This window comes from Giraffa tippelskirchi, chromosome 11 (genome assembly GCF_054371585.1).
Source record: "Giraffa tippelskirchi isolate mGirTip1 chromosome 11, T2T-mGirTip1v1.2.pri, whole genome shotgun sequence".
NCBI classification, from domain to species: domain Eukaryota; kingdom Metazoa; phylum Chordata; class Mammalia; order Artiodactyla; family Giraffidae; genus Giraffa; species Giraffa tippelskirchi.
Genome location: NC_137285.1, coordinates 92303324 through 92320564, shown reverse-complemented (window position 1 = coordinate 92320564; position 17241 = coordinate 92303324). Strand labels below are relative to the sequence as shown.

At 38.0% G+C, this 17241-nt stretch overlaps 1 protein-coding gene across 5 annotated transcripts in view; it reads right to left on the bottom strand.

Annotated features, from left to right (window-relative positions):
• The window catches only part of CWF19L2 (CWF19 like cell cycle control factor 2), a 135239-nt gene extending 118658 nt beyond the window's left edge, over positions 1-16581 (bottom strand). For all 5 annotated transcript variants that reach the window (XR_014069176.1, XM_081543218.1, XM_081543216.1 and 2 more), the window contains exons 1-3: positions 16471-16581; positions 14050-14160; positions 13199-13318 (exon numbers count right to left, since the gene is read on the bottom strand). Coding sequence is in view for 4 of the 5 variants with exons in the window: in XM_081543218.1 (XP_081399344.1) it covers positions 13199-13318; positions 14050-14160; positions 16471-16563 (324 nt within the window). In the remaining variant the exon portion in view is untranslated. The remainder of the gene's footprint in view (positions 1-13198; positions 13319-14049; positions 14161-16470) is intronic.
• Between the last annotated feature and the right edge of the window lie 660 nt (positions 16582-17241).

The following is a 17241-nucleotide window of genomic DNA, read 5'->3' as shown; positions in this document are numbered from 1 at the left end:
TGGAGAAGGAAATGGCAACCCACTCCAGTATTATTGTCTGGAAAATCACACGGATGGAGGAGCCGGGTAGGCTACAGTCAGTCCGTGGGGTCGCAAAGAGTCAGACACAACTGAGCGACTTCACTTTCTTTTTCTACTGTTATATAATCTAAAAGGCACTTTTTAAAGACAATAGAGTGACAAAACTAGAAGCCTTGGTCCCAGAAGGCCACACCACCATTAAGTTGTCTACCTGATTTCCTTTATATGAAAGAAAAGTTAACTATTTTTACATTCTATATATTTTATATTAACCAATGGCTATTCTGAAGTTCTCTAATAAATACAAATGAATCTAATTTGATGATACACTTCCTATTGCATAAATCAAATTTCATGGTTTGCAAAATCCTATCAACCACTACAGTTTCATCTATTTTGTTTTATAATCTAACACTGTTAAGTTTCTTATAGTTAAATTTACATACATACATACACCCACACCCACACCTACTTTTATACCATGTTCTCTCTTACTTCCATGCCTCTGCTCTCACAGTTCCTTGTGAACATACACCTCTATGTGCGAGGCTGATTCTTACTCATCCTTTAAATCTCAACTCAAGCATCATTTCCTCAATAAACCTGCATATAAAATCCTTCTTCCCTAATACCCTGAAATGCCATGGCATCATGCGATTACATACTGAAAGTATGTGTCTACTTAATTAATGAGCTCCCCAAAAGTTCAAACTCTACATACTTATATTCCCCATGTATATGAAAGTATCTGGCAAAAAACCCAGCATTCAATAAATGTGCATTAAAATTAGCTGAACTGACTCTTCCAACAACTCAAGGTAGAGACTTTAAGCAGCAGCCTGCATCCAAGCATTAAATATCAGGCACTGAATGAAAGAAGCCTATGTGACACAGCTGACAGTCTTACTCCTTCACACAACAATGACACATGGACCCTTCCGTATAGCTCTCCTGCCTCCATTCATTTGTATTAATTTTGTTGCTAATTTTCACTATTATTCACTCACCTCACCACTTCAGCATGATTTATGTTCCCCTCCCCTCACACCATGACCTAAGTTCTCTTGCTGGTTTCAATTTCAATCCTCCATCTTACCTTGAAGAATTTATAAACTATCAATGTGACTCTTGACCTAAGAGAGGTACCAGGACTCTTCTCATGTGTAGCCATCATAATTAACCACACTCCTCTTCCCATCTAACAGTCAAAACCTAAAGACAGAACCAAGACAGAAAAGTGCCACCAATGAATATGTACATATTTATATACACATATATACATCATCAGAAACGTGGGGCTGGAAGAAGCACAGCTGGAATCAAGATTGCCAGGAGAAATATCAATAACCTCAGATATGCAGATGACACCACCCTTATGGCAGAAAGTGAAGAGGAACTAAAAAACCTCTTGATGAAAGTGAAAGAGGAGAGTGAAAAAGTTCGCTTAAAGCTCAACATTCAGAAAACTAAGATCATGGCATCTGGTCCCATCACTTCATGGGAAATAGATGGGGAAACAGTGGAAACAGTGTCAGACTTTATTTTTTTGGGCTCCAAAATCACTGCAGATGGTGACTTCAGCCATGAAATTAAAAGACGCTTACTCCTTGGAAGGAAAGTTAGGACCAACCTAGATAGCATATTAAAAAGCAGAGACATTACTTTGTCAACAAAGGTCTGTCTAGTCAAGGCTATGGTTTTTCCAGTAGTCACGTATGGATGTGAGAGTTGGACTATAAGGAAAGCTGACCGCCGCAGAATGGATGCTTTTGAAATGTGGTGTTGGAGAAGACTCTTGAGAGTCCCTTGGACTGCAAGGAGATCCAACCAGTCTATCCTAAAGGAGATCGGTCCTGGGTGTTCTTTGGAAAGACTGATGTTGAAGCTGAAACTCCAATACTTTGGCCACCTCATGCAAAGAGTTGACTCATTGGAAAAGACCCTGATGCTGGAAAGGATTGGGGGCAGGAGGAGAAGGGGACGACAGAGGATTAGATGGCTGGATGGCATCACCAACTCGATGGACGTGGGTTTGGGTAGACTCTGGGAGTTGGTGATGGACAGGGAGGCCTGGCGTGCTGTGATTCATGGGGTCACAAAGAGTCGAACACGACTGAACGACTGAACTGACTGACTGATGTTACATATGCACATAAAATACATAAAATTTACATATGTAAAATATAGGTTTTACATACAATGTGTGTGTGTGTATATATATATATATGTATGTATGTATATTTCTCGAGGTACTTGGGGACTTCTGCATTGGTCATGAAAAAATAAATGCCACATCAGATTAGAAATATACAGAAATGAAAATAAAAGCAGAAAAATATAAGAAACAACTGTTTCTAGACACTGACTCTCAGTTGTGCAGGACTATGATCACTGAGGAAAGAGAAACAAGTGAGTGTTACAATTACACTCTACTGGTTTTTGCCTGGTGGCACTTTCTAGACAAAGGCACAAGGAGAGGTAATTCACACTGTGACAATCTCACTGAGCTAAAGAAATAGAATTTTAACTTCATGATGACAGAGACATAGTATCCATGAAAAGGAACCTACACAGAGAAAGAGTTCCAGAAAACTATATGAGACCCCTGTAGTCTTTAACTCAGTAACAAACTGAACATGTTTAGAATGCAAGTCCACAAGGATACACAAAGAATAACTACCATGTAAGAAACAGTTATTAGAATAACCACCATGTAAGGAACAATTATGCTATTTCCAGCAGTGCAATGGTAAAGATCTGCCTGCCAATGCAGGAGATGCAAGAGATGCAGGTTCAATCCCTAGGTCGGGAAGATCCCCTGAGGTAGGAAATGACAACCTGCTCCAGTATTCATACCTGGAAAACTCCATAGACAGAAAAGCCTGATGAGCTACAGTCCATGGAGTTGCAAAGAGTCAGTTGTATGTGTAAGCAGAGAGATCTCCAGAGCTCACAAACCGCCAGAAGATCAGCAGAGAAATCACAAAACTAGAATTTAAAAAGACTGGGAAAAAAACCTAGAAAAAAAACCTGAAAAAAAACCCTTGTGGCTCAGCTGATAAAGAATCCGCCTGCAAGGCAGGAGATATGGGTTTAATCCCTGGGTTGGGAAGATCCTCTGGAGAAGGGAATGGCTACCCACTCCAGTATTCTGACCTGTAGAATTCCATGGACTGTGTAAAAAAAAAATAAATAAGAATGCTAAAAAAAACAACTAACCAAATAAAGCTAGGAGAAAGAAGAGAAAAAGGAATAAAAACAAATGGGACAAATAGAAAAGAGACTGGCAAGAAGAGAAACTCAAACATATCTATAATTATATTAAACATAAATAATCTAAGCACTATCTAATAGGATCTTTCTATATCTAAACCACCCAAAATGGTAGCCACTAATCTAGCCATATGTGTCTATGAACACAAAAAAATCTGGCTAGTGAGACTAAAGAAATGATCTTTCAACCCGATAACTTCAATCAATTTTGACTAAAAATTTAAAACTCAATGTGGCTATCCTATTAGATAGTGGAGAAAATGCTCTAATTTAAAAGGAAGAAATTGATAAGCTAAATAAAAAGGCAAGCCTTAAATATAGGCTGTCCACAAGAAGTACACTTTCAATATAAAATAAAGATACATTAAAACTAAAAGAATTTAAAAAAAGATACACCATGAAAACAAAAATAGTAACAAAACTAAAAAGGCTTTATTAACATGAGACAGAAGTAGGCCTTAAAGAAGAATATTACCAGAAATAAAGAGGAACATTTCATGATATTATAATGATCAATTCATCAACAAGATATAACTATCCTAAATGTGTATGTACCTAACAAGACTTCAAAATACATGAGGTAAAACTGACAAAACCCGAAGCAGAAAAAGACAAATTCACAACACAGAGATTTTACACTATGAATAAACTTTCTCCCAAGCTGACAGTCACAGAACACTACAACTATCAACAGCACCTGGATATACATACGTTTCAATTACCCAAGAAATTTTCACCAAGAGGGAGCATAGGCTAAGCCATAAACTCAGCCTCATAATTTTTTTTAAAAACTAAATTATACATAGTATGTTTTATGACAACAAATGAATTAAATTGAAGCCAGAAACAAAAATGAAGAAGGCTAAATCCACAAATTCCTGGAAAATTTTAAACTTATATACAGTCTGTAAATTTAAAAAATAACAAAGTTAATTAGAAAATATTTTGAAAAGGATGACAGTGAAAATATAACATCAAAATCAGTTACATGGAGATAAAACAGTGCTAGGAGAAAAATCTGTAGATTATAAATACTCAATTAGAAAACAAGAAAGGTTTAGAATGAAAGACCTATGTACCCACTTAAGGAAGTTAGAAAAAGAAAAGGAAATTAAACACAAAATTTATAATAGGAAAAAAATAATAAAGACAAGGGACATCAACAGAATGTACACAAATAGAAAATCAATGAAACTAAAAGGCAATTCTTTGAAAAAAATGATTAATAAAATTGATAAACCTAAAACTATACTGACCAAGGAAACAAAGAGAAAATAGAAATAGCTATAATCAGGAATGAAAGAGGGGACAGAAATTTAACAATTTAGATGACATAAACAAATTCCTTGCAAATCTAAATTACCATAACTCAAGAATAAAGAGAAAACATTTAATACAGATATTAACAGAATTAAATTTCCACTTTAAGCATCCCACAAAGAAAACGCTAGGCCCAAACAGTCTGACTAGTAAGCTTTAACAATCATTTGAGGAAGAAACCACACCAATCTTAACATAAGCTTTTCTACAAACAGAAGAGGGAATATTTCCTAATTCATATGTGAGGCCAGCACTACCCTTAACACTAAAACCCAATATCCCTCATTAACACTGATGCAAAACTTCTCAACCAACTGTGGGCAAATCAAATCATAAAAAAACATATTCAGTAAAATTCATATGTAAATATATATAAATAAAATATTTTATAAAGAAAAATGACCAAACACAGTTTATCCCAGGAATTCAGCTTCCTATAACATTAAAAAAATTAACCAATGTAATTCGTCATGTCAACAGAATAAGAGAAAAATCATATGATTACATTAATAGATGCATAAAAGGTATTTGACAAAATCCAATGCTCATTCAATACACCAACTCTTAGGAAAAAAAATAAAAATAGAGGAGAATTTACTCAATCTAAAAGGGCATACATGAAAAGTCCACAGCTAATATCACACTTTTAGGTGAAAGATAAATACTTTCCACTTAAGGAACAGGTAAGGAGGTCCAGTCTCATTACTTCTATTGAACACAATACTGAAGTCCCAGCTAGTGAAATAAAATTAAAAATTAACAAATGAGGTAAAAGGCATAGAGACTGGAAAGAACAAAGAAGTGTCTTTATTCACACATAACATAATCATATACTAAGAAATCAACCAAAAAAAGCTAACACTAGTACTTGTGAATTTAGGAAGGTGACAAGATACAGGCACATATACAAAAATCTATTGTAAAGACATATACTAGCTGCAAATACAAGAAAAATAAAATTTATTTTTAATTCCATTTCCAACAGCACCCCAAGAAAATAAAATATAAAAATATAGCAAAAGATGATTGTAAGATCGCTACACTGAAAATATCAGAACATTGTGAGAGAAAGTTAAAAAAACTTTAAAAGATGGAGAGATATACCATATGCATGATGGGCTGCATGACTCTATTTTAAGATATTAATTCTCTCAAAATCTATCTCTTGATGCAAAACAATTCCAATCAAAACATTAGTAGCCACTTTTGCTGAAAATGGTAAGTAATTATTCTAAAATTTACTTTAAAAATGCAAATACCCTAGAGTAGCAAAATAATTTTCAAAAAGAACAAAATCATAGAACTTATACTACTTTATTCCAAGACTTACCCTAGAATTGCGGTAATTAAGACAGTGTATTTACTGTCCAAGGAGAGACATGCAAGTCAACGGAACTGAAGAGAGTCTAGAAATTATCCCACAAATATATATGCTCAATTGCATTTAAAACAAAGGAGCCTAAGTAATTTAACAGAGAAAGGTTAGCCTTCTCAACAAATGATGCTGGAACATGTGGAAATGTATATGGAAAAAAACTAAACTTGACACTTACTACATACCATAAACAAAAATTACTCAAAATGAATTACTGACAAAAAAGCCAAAGCTACAAAATTTCTTGAAAAAAAATAGGAGAAAATCTTCACAACCTTGAGATGTACAAAAGTTACAACACCAAAAGCAGTAATGAGGAGAAATTAATGGTAAAAGAAAATAATTGATAAATTGGAGTTCACAAAAGAAAACAGAATGGCCAATAAAGATTTAAATAATGCTCCACATCATTGATCTTCAAGGAAATATCACATGAAATATTACTACACAGACAGTAGGATGGCCAGAAAACTACAAAAGCTGAATATTCCACGTGCTTGTCAAGATGCAGAATAACTGGAACTCTCATAAGCTGCTGGCAGGAGTGTAAAATGGTCCAAACACTTTGGAAAACAATGGTATTTTTCCAAGAGAAAAATATGTCCATAAAAAGATTTGTAAACATTCACAGTAGCTTTATTCAGTGTTGTTTAGTTACTAAGTTGGGCCCAACTCTTTGCAACCCCATGGACTAGAGCTCACTAGGCTCCTCTGTCCATGGGATTTCACAGCAAGAATAGCCCCATCTATTTGCCATGAAGTGATGGGACCGGATGCCATGATCTTAGTTTTCTCAATGTTGAGTTTTAAGCCAACGTTTTCACTCTCCTCTTTCACTTTCATCAAGAGGCTCTTTAGTTCTTCTTCACTTTCTGCCATAAGGGTGGTGTCATCTGTATATCTGAGGTTATTGATAGTTCTCCCAGTAATCTTGATTTCAGCTTGTGCTTCATCCAGGCCGGCATTTCACATGATGTATTCTGCATGTAAGTTAAATAAGCAGGGTGACAATATACAGCCTTGATGTACTTCTTTCCCAATTTGGAACCAGTCAGTTGTTCCATATCTGGTTCTAACTGTTGCTTCTTGACCAGCATACACGTTTCTCAGGAGGCAGATCAGCGGGTCTGGTGTGATCCACACAGTCAAAGGCTTTAGCATAGTCAATGAAGCAAAAGTAGATGTTTTTCTGGAATTCTCTTGTTTTTCTATGATCCAATGTAAGTTGGCAATTTGATCTCTGGTTCCTCTGCCTTTTCTAAATCCAGCTTGAACATCTGGAAGTTCTCAGTTCACATACTACTGAAACCCAACTTGGAGAATTTTCAGCATTACTTTGCAAGCAAGTGAGATGAATGCAATTGCACACTGGTTTTAACATTCTTTATTGCCTTTCTTTGGGATTGGAAAGAAAACTGACCTTTTCAAGTCCTGTAGCCGCTACTAAGTTTTCCAAATTTGCTAGCATATTAGTCATATTAGCCACAAACTAAAAAACAACCCAAATGACTCTGAACAGATAAAATGGACAAGCAAATTATGGTATATCCATATACTGTAATATAGCAAAAAAGAGAAAAGAAATACTGATACATGCAGTCTCTTGAGTTGCAAAAACATAACATCAGGCCAAAGAATCAGAACATAAAAAAGATCGTACTACAGTTGACCCTTGAACAGTGTGGGGGTTAGAGGTGCCTACCCTCTGTGTAGTGGAAAACAAACATGTAACTTTACAGTTGGCCATTCATATCTATGGGTCTGTATATTCAACCAACCAACTGTGGATTATGTAGTACTATAGTACATATTTCTCAAAAAAGATGCACATATAAATGGACCTGTACAGTCCAAACTCATGTTGTTCAAGGATTAACCATATATGAATATTTATGCTGCTGCTGTGTTATGCTTAGTTGCTCAGTCATGTCTGACTCTCTGTGTCCCCATGGACTGTAGCCCACCAGGTTCCTCTGTCCACAGGGTTCTCCAGGCAAGAATACTAGAGTGGGTCGCCATGCCCTCCTCCAGGGGATCTTTCCAACCCAGGGATCAAACCCAGGTCTCCTGCATTGCAGGCATATTCTTTACAAGGTGAGCCACCAGGGAAGCCCAAGAATACTGGAGTAGGTGGCCTATCCCTTCTCCAGGGGATCTTCCCAACACAGAAATCGAACCAGGGTCTCCTGCATTGCAGGCGGCTTCTTTACCACCTAAGCTACCAGGGAAGCCCATGTGAATATTTATATGGAATCCCAATACAGGGAAAACAAACCTACAGAGTGATATAGCAGACCTATGGGTGCCAAGAGAGGAGGAGGAGGGAGGGTGAGGAGGAACTGACTGCAAAGAGCCATGAGGAACTTCATGGGGACTGGAAATGCTCTATACCTTAACCAGTAGGGCTAACCAGGTATAAGAATTAAATAGTACACTTAATAGAGGATTATTTTATTATATATAAATTATACTTCAGTAAAACTGATTTTAAAAGTTAAAAGAGAAAAAAAAATCAAGAGACTGTGACAGTCAAGCTATGCTTTCCAGTCTCACATGGATCTTCAAGGGTCCCAGCAATCCATTTGCTTCTGTTCCTACCTAAGCAAAGTTGTTTCAAACCTACAGTTTCCCCAGTCCCTCTATCCTACTTCTACTCTCAAGTTGCCTTCTCACATGATGATTTTACCGCCCACTTCACAAAGGAAACAGAGAACATCAAGCAGAAACACCATCAAAAATCTGTTTCCCTTATTTATCTGCTACTTCATTTACCTGTATTTATTTATCATTTATTCATTTATTACTTCCCTGCTAACTCAGAAGACAAGGTGCTCCTACTTCCATTAAGCTCATCCCTTCCTCTGAAACCTTGCTCACCCAAATGCAGCATTCTCCTAAAGAATAGCTAAGCCTCAAAGACCTCCCAACCAACCTGATTCCCAAAACTATTCTTCTTTCTTTCCCTTCACTGTCAGTATAAGTTTTTCTTTACTTCTTCAGTCAACTTCAATGTGATACGGACACTGAGCACTCATTCAAATTACTCTCTTTAAGGTATATGTTATACAACTTTAGAGACAGTATAAATGTACATGCTATATGTGGCAACAAAAAGACTTACGTATCAGAAAACAACAATAACAAGAAAACAAAGAACGGGACAGTGAGTCTCTGATAAAGGGTAGCAAGTGCCCTTAATCAAGTGGCATAAATGATTAGTCACCCTGACACATACATCCCCATGGGATGGGGATTCTTAACAGCTGTGATACTTGTGTAAGCTCCTGAGAGTTTTATAAACTCCACTGAAATAAACAATTTTGTATATAAATTTCTTATTGAAGAGAGGATCAATTTTATCAGATTCTCAATGAAGTCAGCAACTCAATCCCACAATTGTGGGAAATAGTACGCCTATTTTGCTTTCCCTTTAAGATTTCCCAATTCCCTTTGTCCTGAGCTATATTCAAAAGAATTTTATTTTCTATATAATATCCTTATCATTACAAAACATGCTAGATACTTGATAAAACTATCCAGCTGTATTTCTCACTATGAATGAAGATGCTACATTCTCACATAGCTGTAAAGAACAATACTGCATAGGAACCTGGAATGTTAGGCCCATGAATGAAGGTAAATTGGATGTGATCAAGAAGGGGATGGCAAGAGTGAACATCAACATCTTAGGAATCAGTGAACTAAAATGGACGAGGATGGGAGAATTAAATTCAGATGACCACTGTATCTACTACTGTGGGCAAGAATTCCTTACAAGAAATGGAGTAGCCCTCAGAGTCAAAAAAAGAATCTGAAATGCAGTACTTGGGTGCAACCTCAAAAATGACAGAACGATCTAAGTTCATTTCCAAGACAAACCATTCAGCATCACAGTAATTCAAGTCTATGCCCCAACAACTGATGCCAAAGAACCTGAAGCTGACCAGTTCTATGAAGACCTACAACACCTTCTAAAACTAACACCAAAAAAAAAAGAGATGTTCTTTTCATCAGAGGATTGGAATGCAAAAGTAGCAAATCAAGAGATACCCGGAGTAACAGGCAAGTTTGGCCTTGGAGTAAAAAATGAAGCAGAGCAAAGGCTAACAGTTTTCTCAAGAGAACACGATGGTCATACCAAACCTTTTTCCAACAACCCAAGACACAATTCAACACGTGGAGATCACCAGATGATCAATACCCAAAGCAGACTAATATATTCTTAGCAGCTGAAGACAGAGAAGTCATCAAAGTCAGTCAGCAAAAACAAGACCTGGAGCTGACTGTGGCTCTGAGCGCCTCACTGCAAAATTCAGGCTTAAATTGAAGAAAGCAGAGAAAACCAGTAGGCCATTCAGGTCTGACCTAAGTCAAATCCCTTATGATGATACAGTGGATGTGACAAATAGATTTAAAGGACTAGATCTGGTAAAGAGAGTGCCTAAAGAACTATGGATGGAGGTTCATAACATTGTACAGGAGGCAGTGACTAAAGCCATCCCAAAGAAAAACAAATACAAGGCATTGTGCTTATCTGAGGAAGCTTTACCAATAGCTGAAGAAAGAAAAGAAGAGAACAAGGCAAGAGAAAGGGAAAGATACACCTAACTGAATGCAGAGCTCCAGAGAATAGCAAGGAGACATACGGCCTTCTTAAATGAACAATACAGAGAAACAAAAGAAAACAATCAAACGGAAATCTCTTCAAGAAAACTGGAGATATCAAGGGACATTTCATGCAAGAATGGACATAATAAAGGACAGGAACAGTCAAGATCTAACAGAAGCAGAAGAAATTAAGAAGAGCTGCCAAGAATACACAGAAGAACTGCACAAAAAAGAGTCTTAATGACCCACATAAGCACGATGGTGGGGTCACTCACCTAGAACCCAACATCCTAGAGCATGAAGTCAAGTGGGCCTTAGGAGGCACTACTACAAAGATAGTGGAGATGACGGAATTCCAGCTGAGCTACTTCAAATGATAAAAAATGATACTGAAAAGGTGTTGCACTCAACATGTCAGCAAATCTGGAAAACTCAGTAGTAGCCACAAGATTGAAAAAGGTCAGTTTTCATTCCAATCCCAAATAAGAGCAATGCCAAAGAATGTTCAAATTACCATACAATTGCACTCATTTCGTATGCTAGCAAAATTATGCTCAAAATCCTTCAAAACCAGGCTTTAGTAGTATGTGAATTGAGAACTTCTAGATATACAAGCTGCATCTAGAAAAGGCAGAGGAACCAGAGATCAAACTGCCAACATTTGTTGGATCATAGAAAAAGCAAGGGAATTCCAAAAAAATATCTGCTTCATTGACTACACTAAAGCCTTTGACTGTGTGGATCACAACAAACTGTGGAAAACACTTAGATGGAAATACCAAACCATCTTATCTGTCTCCTGAAAAACCTGTATGGGGGTCAAGAAGCAACAGTCAGAACCAGACATGGAAAAATGGACTGGTTCAAAATTGGAAAAGGAGACTGACAAGGCTGTATACTGTCACCCTGCTTATTTAAATTAAATGCAGAGTACATCACGTGAAATGCCAGGCTGGATGAATCACAAGCTGGGATCAACACTACTGGGATCAATATCAACAACCTCAGATATGCAGATGATACCACTTTAACGGCAGAAAGTAAAGGGATCTAAAGAGCCTCCTGATGAGTGTGAAAGAGGAGAGTGAAAAAGCTGGCTTGAAACTCAACCTGAAAAAAACTAAGATTGTAGCATCTGGTCCCATCACTTCATGGCAAATAGAAGGGTGAAAACTGGTAGCAGTGACAATTTATTTTCTTGGACTCCAAAATCACTGCAGATGGTGACTGTAACCATGAAATTAAAAGATGTTTGCTACTTGGCAGGAAAGCTATGACAAATCTCAAAAAAGCAGAGATATCACTTTGCTGACAAAGGTCCATATAGTCAAAGCTATGATTTCCCCAGTAGTCATGTCCAGATATGAGAGCTGGACCATAAAGATGGCGAAGCACCAAAGAATTGGTACTTTCAAATTGTGGTCCTAGAGAAGATTCTTGAGAATCCCTTGGACTGCAAGGAGATCAAACCAGCCAATCCTAAAGGAAATCAACCCTGAACTGGAAGGACTGTTGCTGAAGCTGAAGCTCCAATACTTTGGCCACCTGATTCAAACAGTCAACTCACTGGAAAAGAACTTGATGCTGGGAAAGACTGAAGGCAAAGGAGAAGAGGGCAGCACAGGATGTGACAGTTAGATTGCATCAACAACTCAGTAGCTGTGAATGTGAGCAGACTCCAGGACACAGTGGAGGACAGAGTCTGGTGTGCTGTAGTCCATGGAGTCACAAAGAGTTGGACACGACTTAGCAACTAAACAACAACAACATTCTTATATAAAACAAGCTTTCGTGAGCCAATTATCATCTCAGGGCATACTGCCAAAAATTTAATTTCTGAAACTATAAGAGGGCCAGACCGAGTCCAGTCTGGCCCTCTTATGAAGACTCAACTGAGAGTATAATCCTCTGAAGATCACATCTAGGAGTCCAATTATCACTAAACACCTCCAACTCATCTTGTTTAGCACCACGTACTTTTCTCTTCCTGAAAATAACCATGAGGGTTTGCCTTGCTTTCCTTTCTTTTGTGAGTCCTCTCATCCAAAACCTGGCTAGAGACACAACAGATCCAGCATTCTCTTCCTTTCTGTCCCAAAGATAAACATACATATACAACTCATTTTAAACACTTAATTGTTAATGTCTATGAAAAACAAACTGAGGTAACAAACTGAAAAGTCTTGGTACTCTTCCCCTTATTTTATGGTACTATTTTTACTCCGCTTTCACTCTTTCCTGTTTCTCCTAATTTTCCAACTGCTTCTACTTAAAATCCTTTATGTGCTGTCTGGCTTCTCAGTATTGGTATTCTTCCTTCTTTTCAATTTCCCAAGGCAATTCATCCATTCTAATGGCTTTCATCAGAAATGATTCTCCAATCATATCTCCATCCTCTAGCCCTTATCTATAACCTAAGATATATATTTCTATCATTTCCTGTACATCTCCAAGTAGATGACTCCCAAGCTTTTTCTTGGGACTATATCTTAACCAGTAATATTTCCTAAGTTCTCATATATATTTTAGGTCCCCATATGTTGCTCCTTTAGATACAATATTCTCAAGTAGCTTCTTTGGTTAGTTTTAGCATATACTTACTGATGAACTGTCAGTTGACTCATTTTTTTCACACTTTTGTTTCTTGCTCTTTTTTTTCTTCTCTTTCTTTACTTTTTTTGAATGCTTGTCTTTTTTCTTCTTTTTCTTCACACAGTCTTCCTATAAATAATCATTTTGAAGAGGCAAGAATTTAGTTTTAGCTTATTTTAAAAGTAAGTATTTTGAGGAAAAGATGTATGTCCAAAAACACTTTAAATCTTTCATGAAAGGAGACAAGGAATATGATTAAATAAATAGCTTCTTCTAAAAAACTTTAACATACTTCTATAATATATGCACTACTAATAAACCATATAGCTAAAATTTCTTGGAAAAATATAAGGGAAGTTTTATTTGTAAATATATTGACAGTCAGATATAATGAAACATGTATATGAAAACACACTGTGTATCTCCTTCAACGGGCCCAAAAGAATTTATAGATTGCTAACCACATAAAATCTAACAAGACAGCATAAATCGTGGGAAGAGAAAGCAAGAACTGAGACATTCCCCTTAAAAAAAAAAAAAAAAAGCATCACATTAAGCTTAAAACACATAACATTTTAGATTCATTTCATATACTTACCACAAGTGGACTGGAGACTTGGATCTAAGCTTTCTACCAACTAACTCAACTAACACAATCTTTCCAATATCATGTCCAAAATATTAATATATACTACTCTAGCCAGAGAGACAAACATTCAGAACTGTCAACTATGTGATATTCACTCTGTAACTTGTAAAAAAGAGTTTATAAAGTTGCTCCTCCAGTATTAACTTGAATAAGTGCAAAAAAAAAAAAAAAAAAAGATAAGCTTACACCCAGTAAGCCTGCTAGTATTCACCTGTGAGATTTGTTCAACTCTCTTAACCACATCAGGTAGCATCCATGTTTCCTCACCCCGAAGTCGTTTAAGTTCTTTACGCCTTTCTTCCTTTTCAAAATTGGCTTTAGCCTAAAACAGTGAAAAAAGAAAAATTAACAACTGACCCACCTACTTCTCACCAAAAAAGCAAAACAGAAACTTCCCCCACTTTCATGTAAGGCTCATCACAAATTTGCTTCTATCAAAGAGTGCGTGATATGTACTAAGACACTTGAGTCATGATAGACTCTTTGCAACCCCATGGACTGTAGCTTGTCAGTCTCCTCTGTCCATGAGATTCTCCAGGCAGGAATACTGGAGCGGACTGTCACGCCCTCCTCCAGAGCATCTGCCCAAGCCAGGGATTGAATCCACATCTCTTACATCTCCTGCACTGGCAGGTGGATTCTTTACCGCTAACACCACCTGGGAAGCCCCTACCAAAGTGTAAGAAAGATTAAAAACAAACAAATTCTCCTTCCACATTACCAACTGCATTACCAATTAGCAATCACTAGTGAAATGAGCCAGACTTCCCTGGCAGCTCAGCTAGTAAAGAATGCGCCTGCAATGTGGAAGACCTGGATTCGATCCCTGGGTTGGGAAGATCCCCTGAAGGAGGGCATGGCAATCCACTTCAGTATTCTTGCCTGGTGAACCCCATAGACAGAGGAGCCTGGCGGGCTGCAGACCATGGGGTAGCAAACAGTCAGACACGAATGAGTGATGAAGCACAGCACAGTCCAGTGAAATGAGCCACCAATCAAGGACAGAATCTCGGGACCTACTGTAGACCTCTTCCTCTCCCCTAAGCTCCCTACCTCAAAAATGACTTGAATCTCTTTTCCCTTCGCTATCCCACTGATAGTGCCTGATACTTCTGTAACTGTTAGGAGACTGACCTCCATACCTTCAATCTGCAATGTCCATAAGCCTCTACCCACATCCTCAAAATGCTTCAAAAAGAATCACCTTTCTAAAAACAAATGATCATACTGATAATCTTTTATCATTCAAAAACAGTCAAACTAAGTAACAGCTTCCTAAGAAGTTGTTCCTGTCTTTTCATTCTCTCCCCAAATTTCAGAGATAGGACTGGTTCTTCTCAAAACTCTGTACATAGCTATACTATAAAATTTATCATGGCTTATAAACCGTACTCCCTCCAAAAACTGCCTGAAATATCAGTGAAAAGGATGAAGGATATTTATTATACACATATATTGCTGCTGCTGCTGCTACGTCGCTTCAGTCGTGTCCGACTCTGTGCGACCCCAAAGACTGCAGCTCACCAGGCTCCTCCATCCCTGGGATCCTCCAGGCAAGAATACTGGAGTGGGTTGCCATTTCCTTCTCCAATGCACGCAGGCATGCTAAGTCGCTTCAGTTGTGTCCGACTCTGTGCGACCCCATGGCCAGACAGCAGCCCACCAGGCTCCTCTGTTCACGGGATTCTCTAGGCAAGAATACTGGAGTGGGTTGCCATTTCCTTCTCCAACACATATATTACAAACGCTGAAATCAGGGACCACCAACCTTTCACCTCTCTAAGGCTTATTGCCGTTTTCTCCCCCTGTAAAATCTGACTGCAGTCATTATACCTTCTCCTTCCTGTCTTCTATACCGGTTCCTTACTTGCATTTACATGTGTTTTAAACGGTTATAGCTCAAACAAATAAAATAATCATCATCACTTGTTTCACCTTACATTGTTCTCTAACTACAACTTTCCCCCTTCATTGCCACACTTCTTACATCTTGTGAGAGAATTCAATAGTACAGTTTACTTCCTCTGTTCCTTATTTTACCTCTACTCATTTCAATCTTAATGAAAAACACGTTTCTCAACTTTTTCCGAGGGGCTAAATTTTTTAGATCTCTGCCTCAATCGCTGTTTCGTTCAGTACGGGTATGCAATAAGCCGGATAACTGATACAAATAACTTAAAAGGAGAATGGAACGATCTACTCTAACGTGCCTTACACGAGTTTCTGAAAATGGAAAATTTCATTTCAGATATAGCAAGGGGGAAGACTGAGGCTGTAAGATATGCAGGAAAGTAGTAGAGTCCCTCGAAAGTGCGCAGCACAGGTGATCGGGTGACAGAAATGTCAAGCACGGATGATTTAAAAGATAAGGAACGTCAGAGGAAAGAAACAAGTCTTCTGGAAAACAATATGAGCAACTGGAGCCTTCCAGAGCATCTAAGTGGCAGAGGATACCCAACAGTGTGCAAGCATCCCAAAGGAAAACATCGATCCCCACACAACTAGATAAGGTAAGATACTGAGGAAGTGAAACAATGCAGGGTGCAGGGAGGCAGCAGAGCTAGAGGCCTGACTCCAAGAAAGCCTCCACTCTCAATTCTAAATGGCTCCCAAAGCCTCAAAACTGAGGTACCTGGCGCAACACCTCGGTCCTGGCAGTTCGAATCTGTTCTTTACGCTCTTCGATGCTACTCGCACTTTCAAATCTACCACCGGCAGCCGCCATAGTTGTTGTCGTAAAGCTAGGAAGCCGGAACAAAAATCTCGTTTTACGACTGTCGTAATTTAGTAAACAAACCGGGACTTCCGACTGGGGGGAGGAGGGGCTCTGCGCCACCAAAACAGCACGTGCAAATGTAACTGTTGCTTATTATTTCGGTTAATTGTCTAACCCTGAGGTTTAGAAGAGACAGAAGATTAAGCCAAGGGGTTATCCACCTTCGTTTATTGGGTTGCCCTGAACAGGACTAGTGTCAGTGTACATTTATTACGTGGTTTGCACGGGACTGACGGCATGTCACAGCTGTCGCCCCTTAAAACTTCCGCAGTGTGTTACACATTGGGGAAGATTAAACCTACATGTTGCAAAAATTTCTACCCAAGTGCCCTTATCGCCAAAGAGGTTTCCCTGTGCTGGAGGAATGGACTAAAGGAAGGCTGGCCAGAAACACAGTGCAAGCTAGCAGGAGAGAAAAATTGCTTTGAAGAGTCAGCATTTTGCTTTGGTGGAGTTTTTATATGTACAGTATGCGAAAAAGTCATGTGAATTTTGCATTGCACTTCGTAATTTATACATGTTTAAAGTGTCACATTTTTTTCTGACCTCATATTGTTTGTTCATACTGTCTCAGTAACAAGTGAAAAAAAAGAGGAATGAGTTTTTTCTTTCTTTCACTTTCTTGAG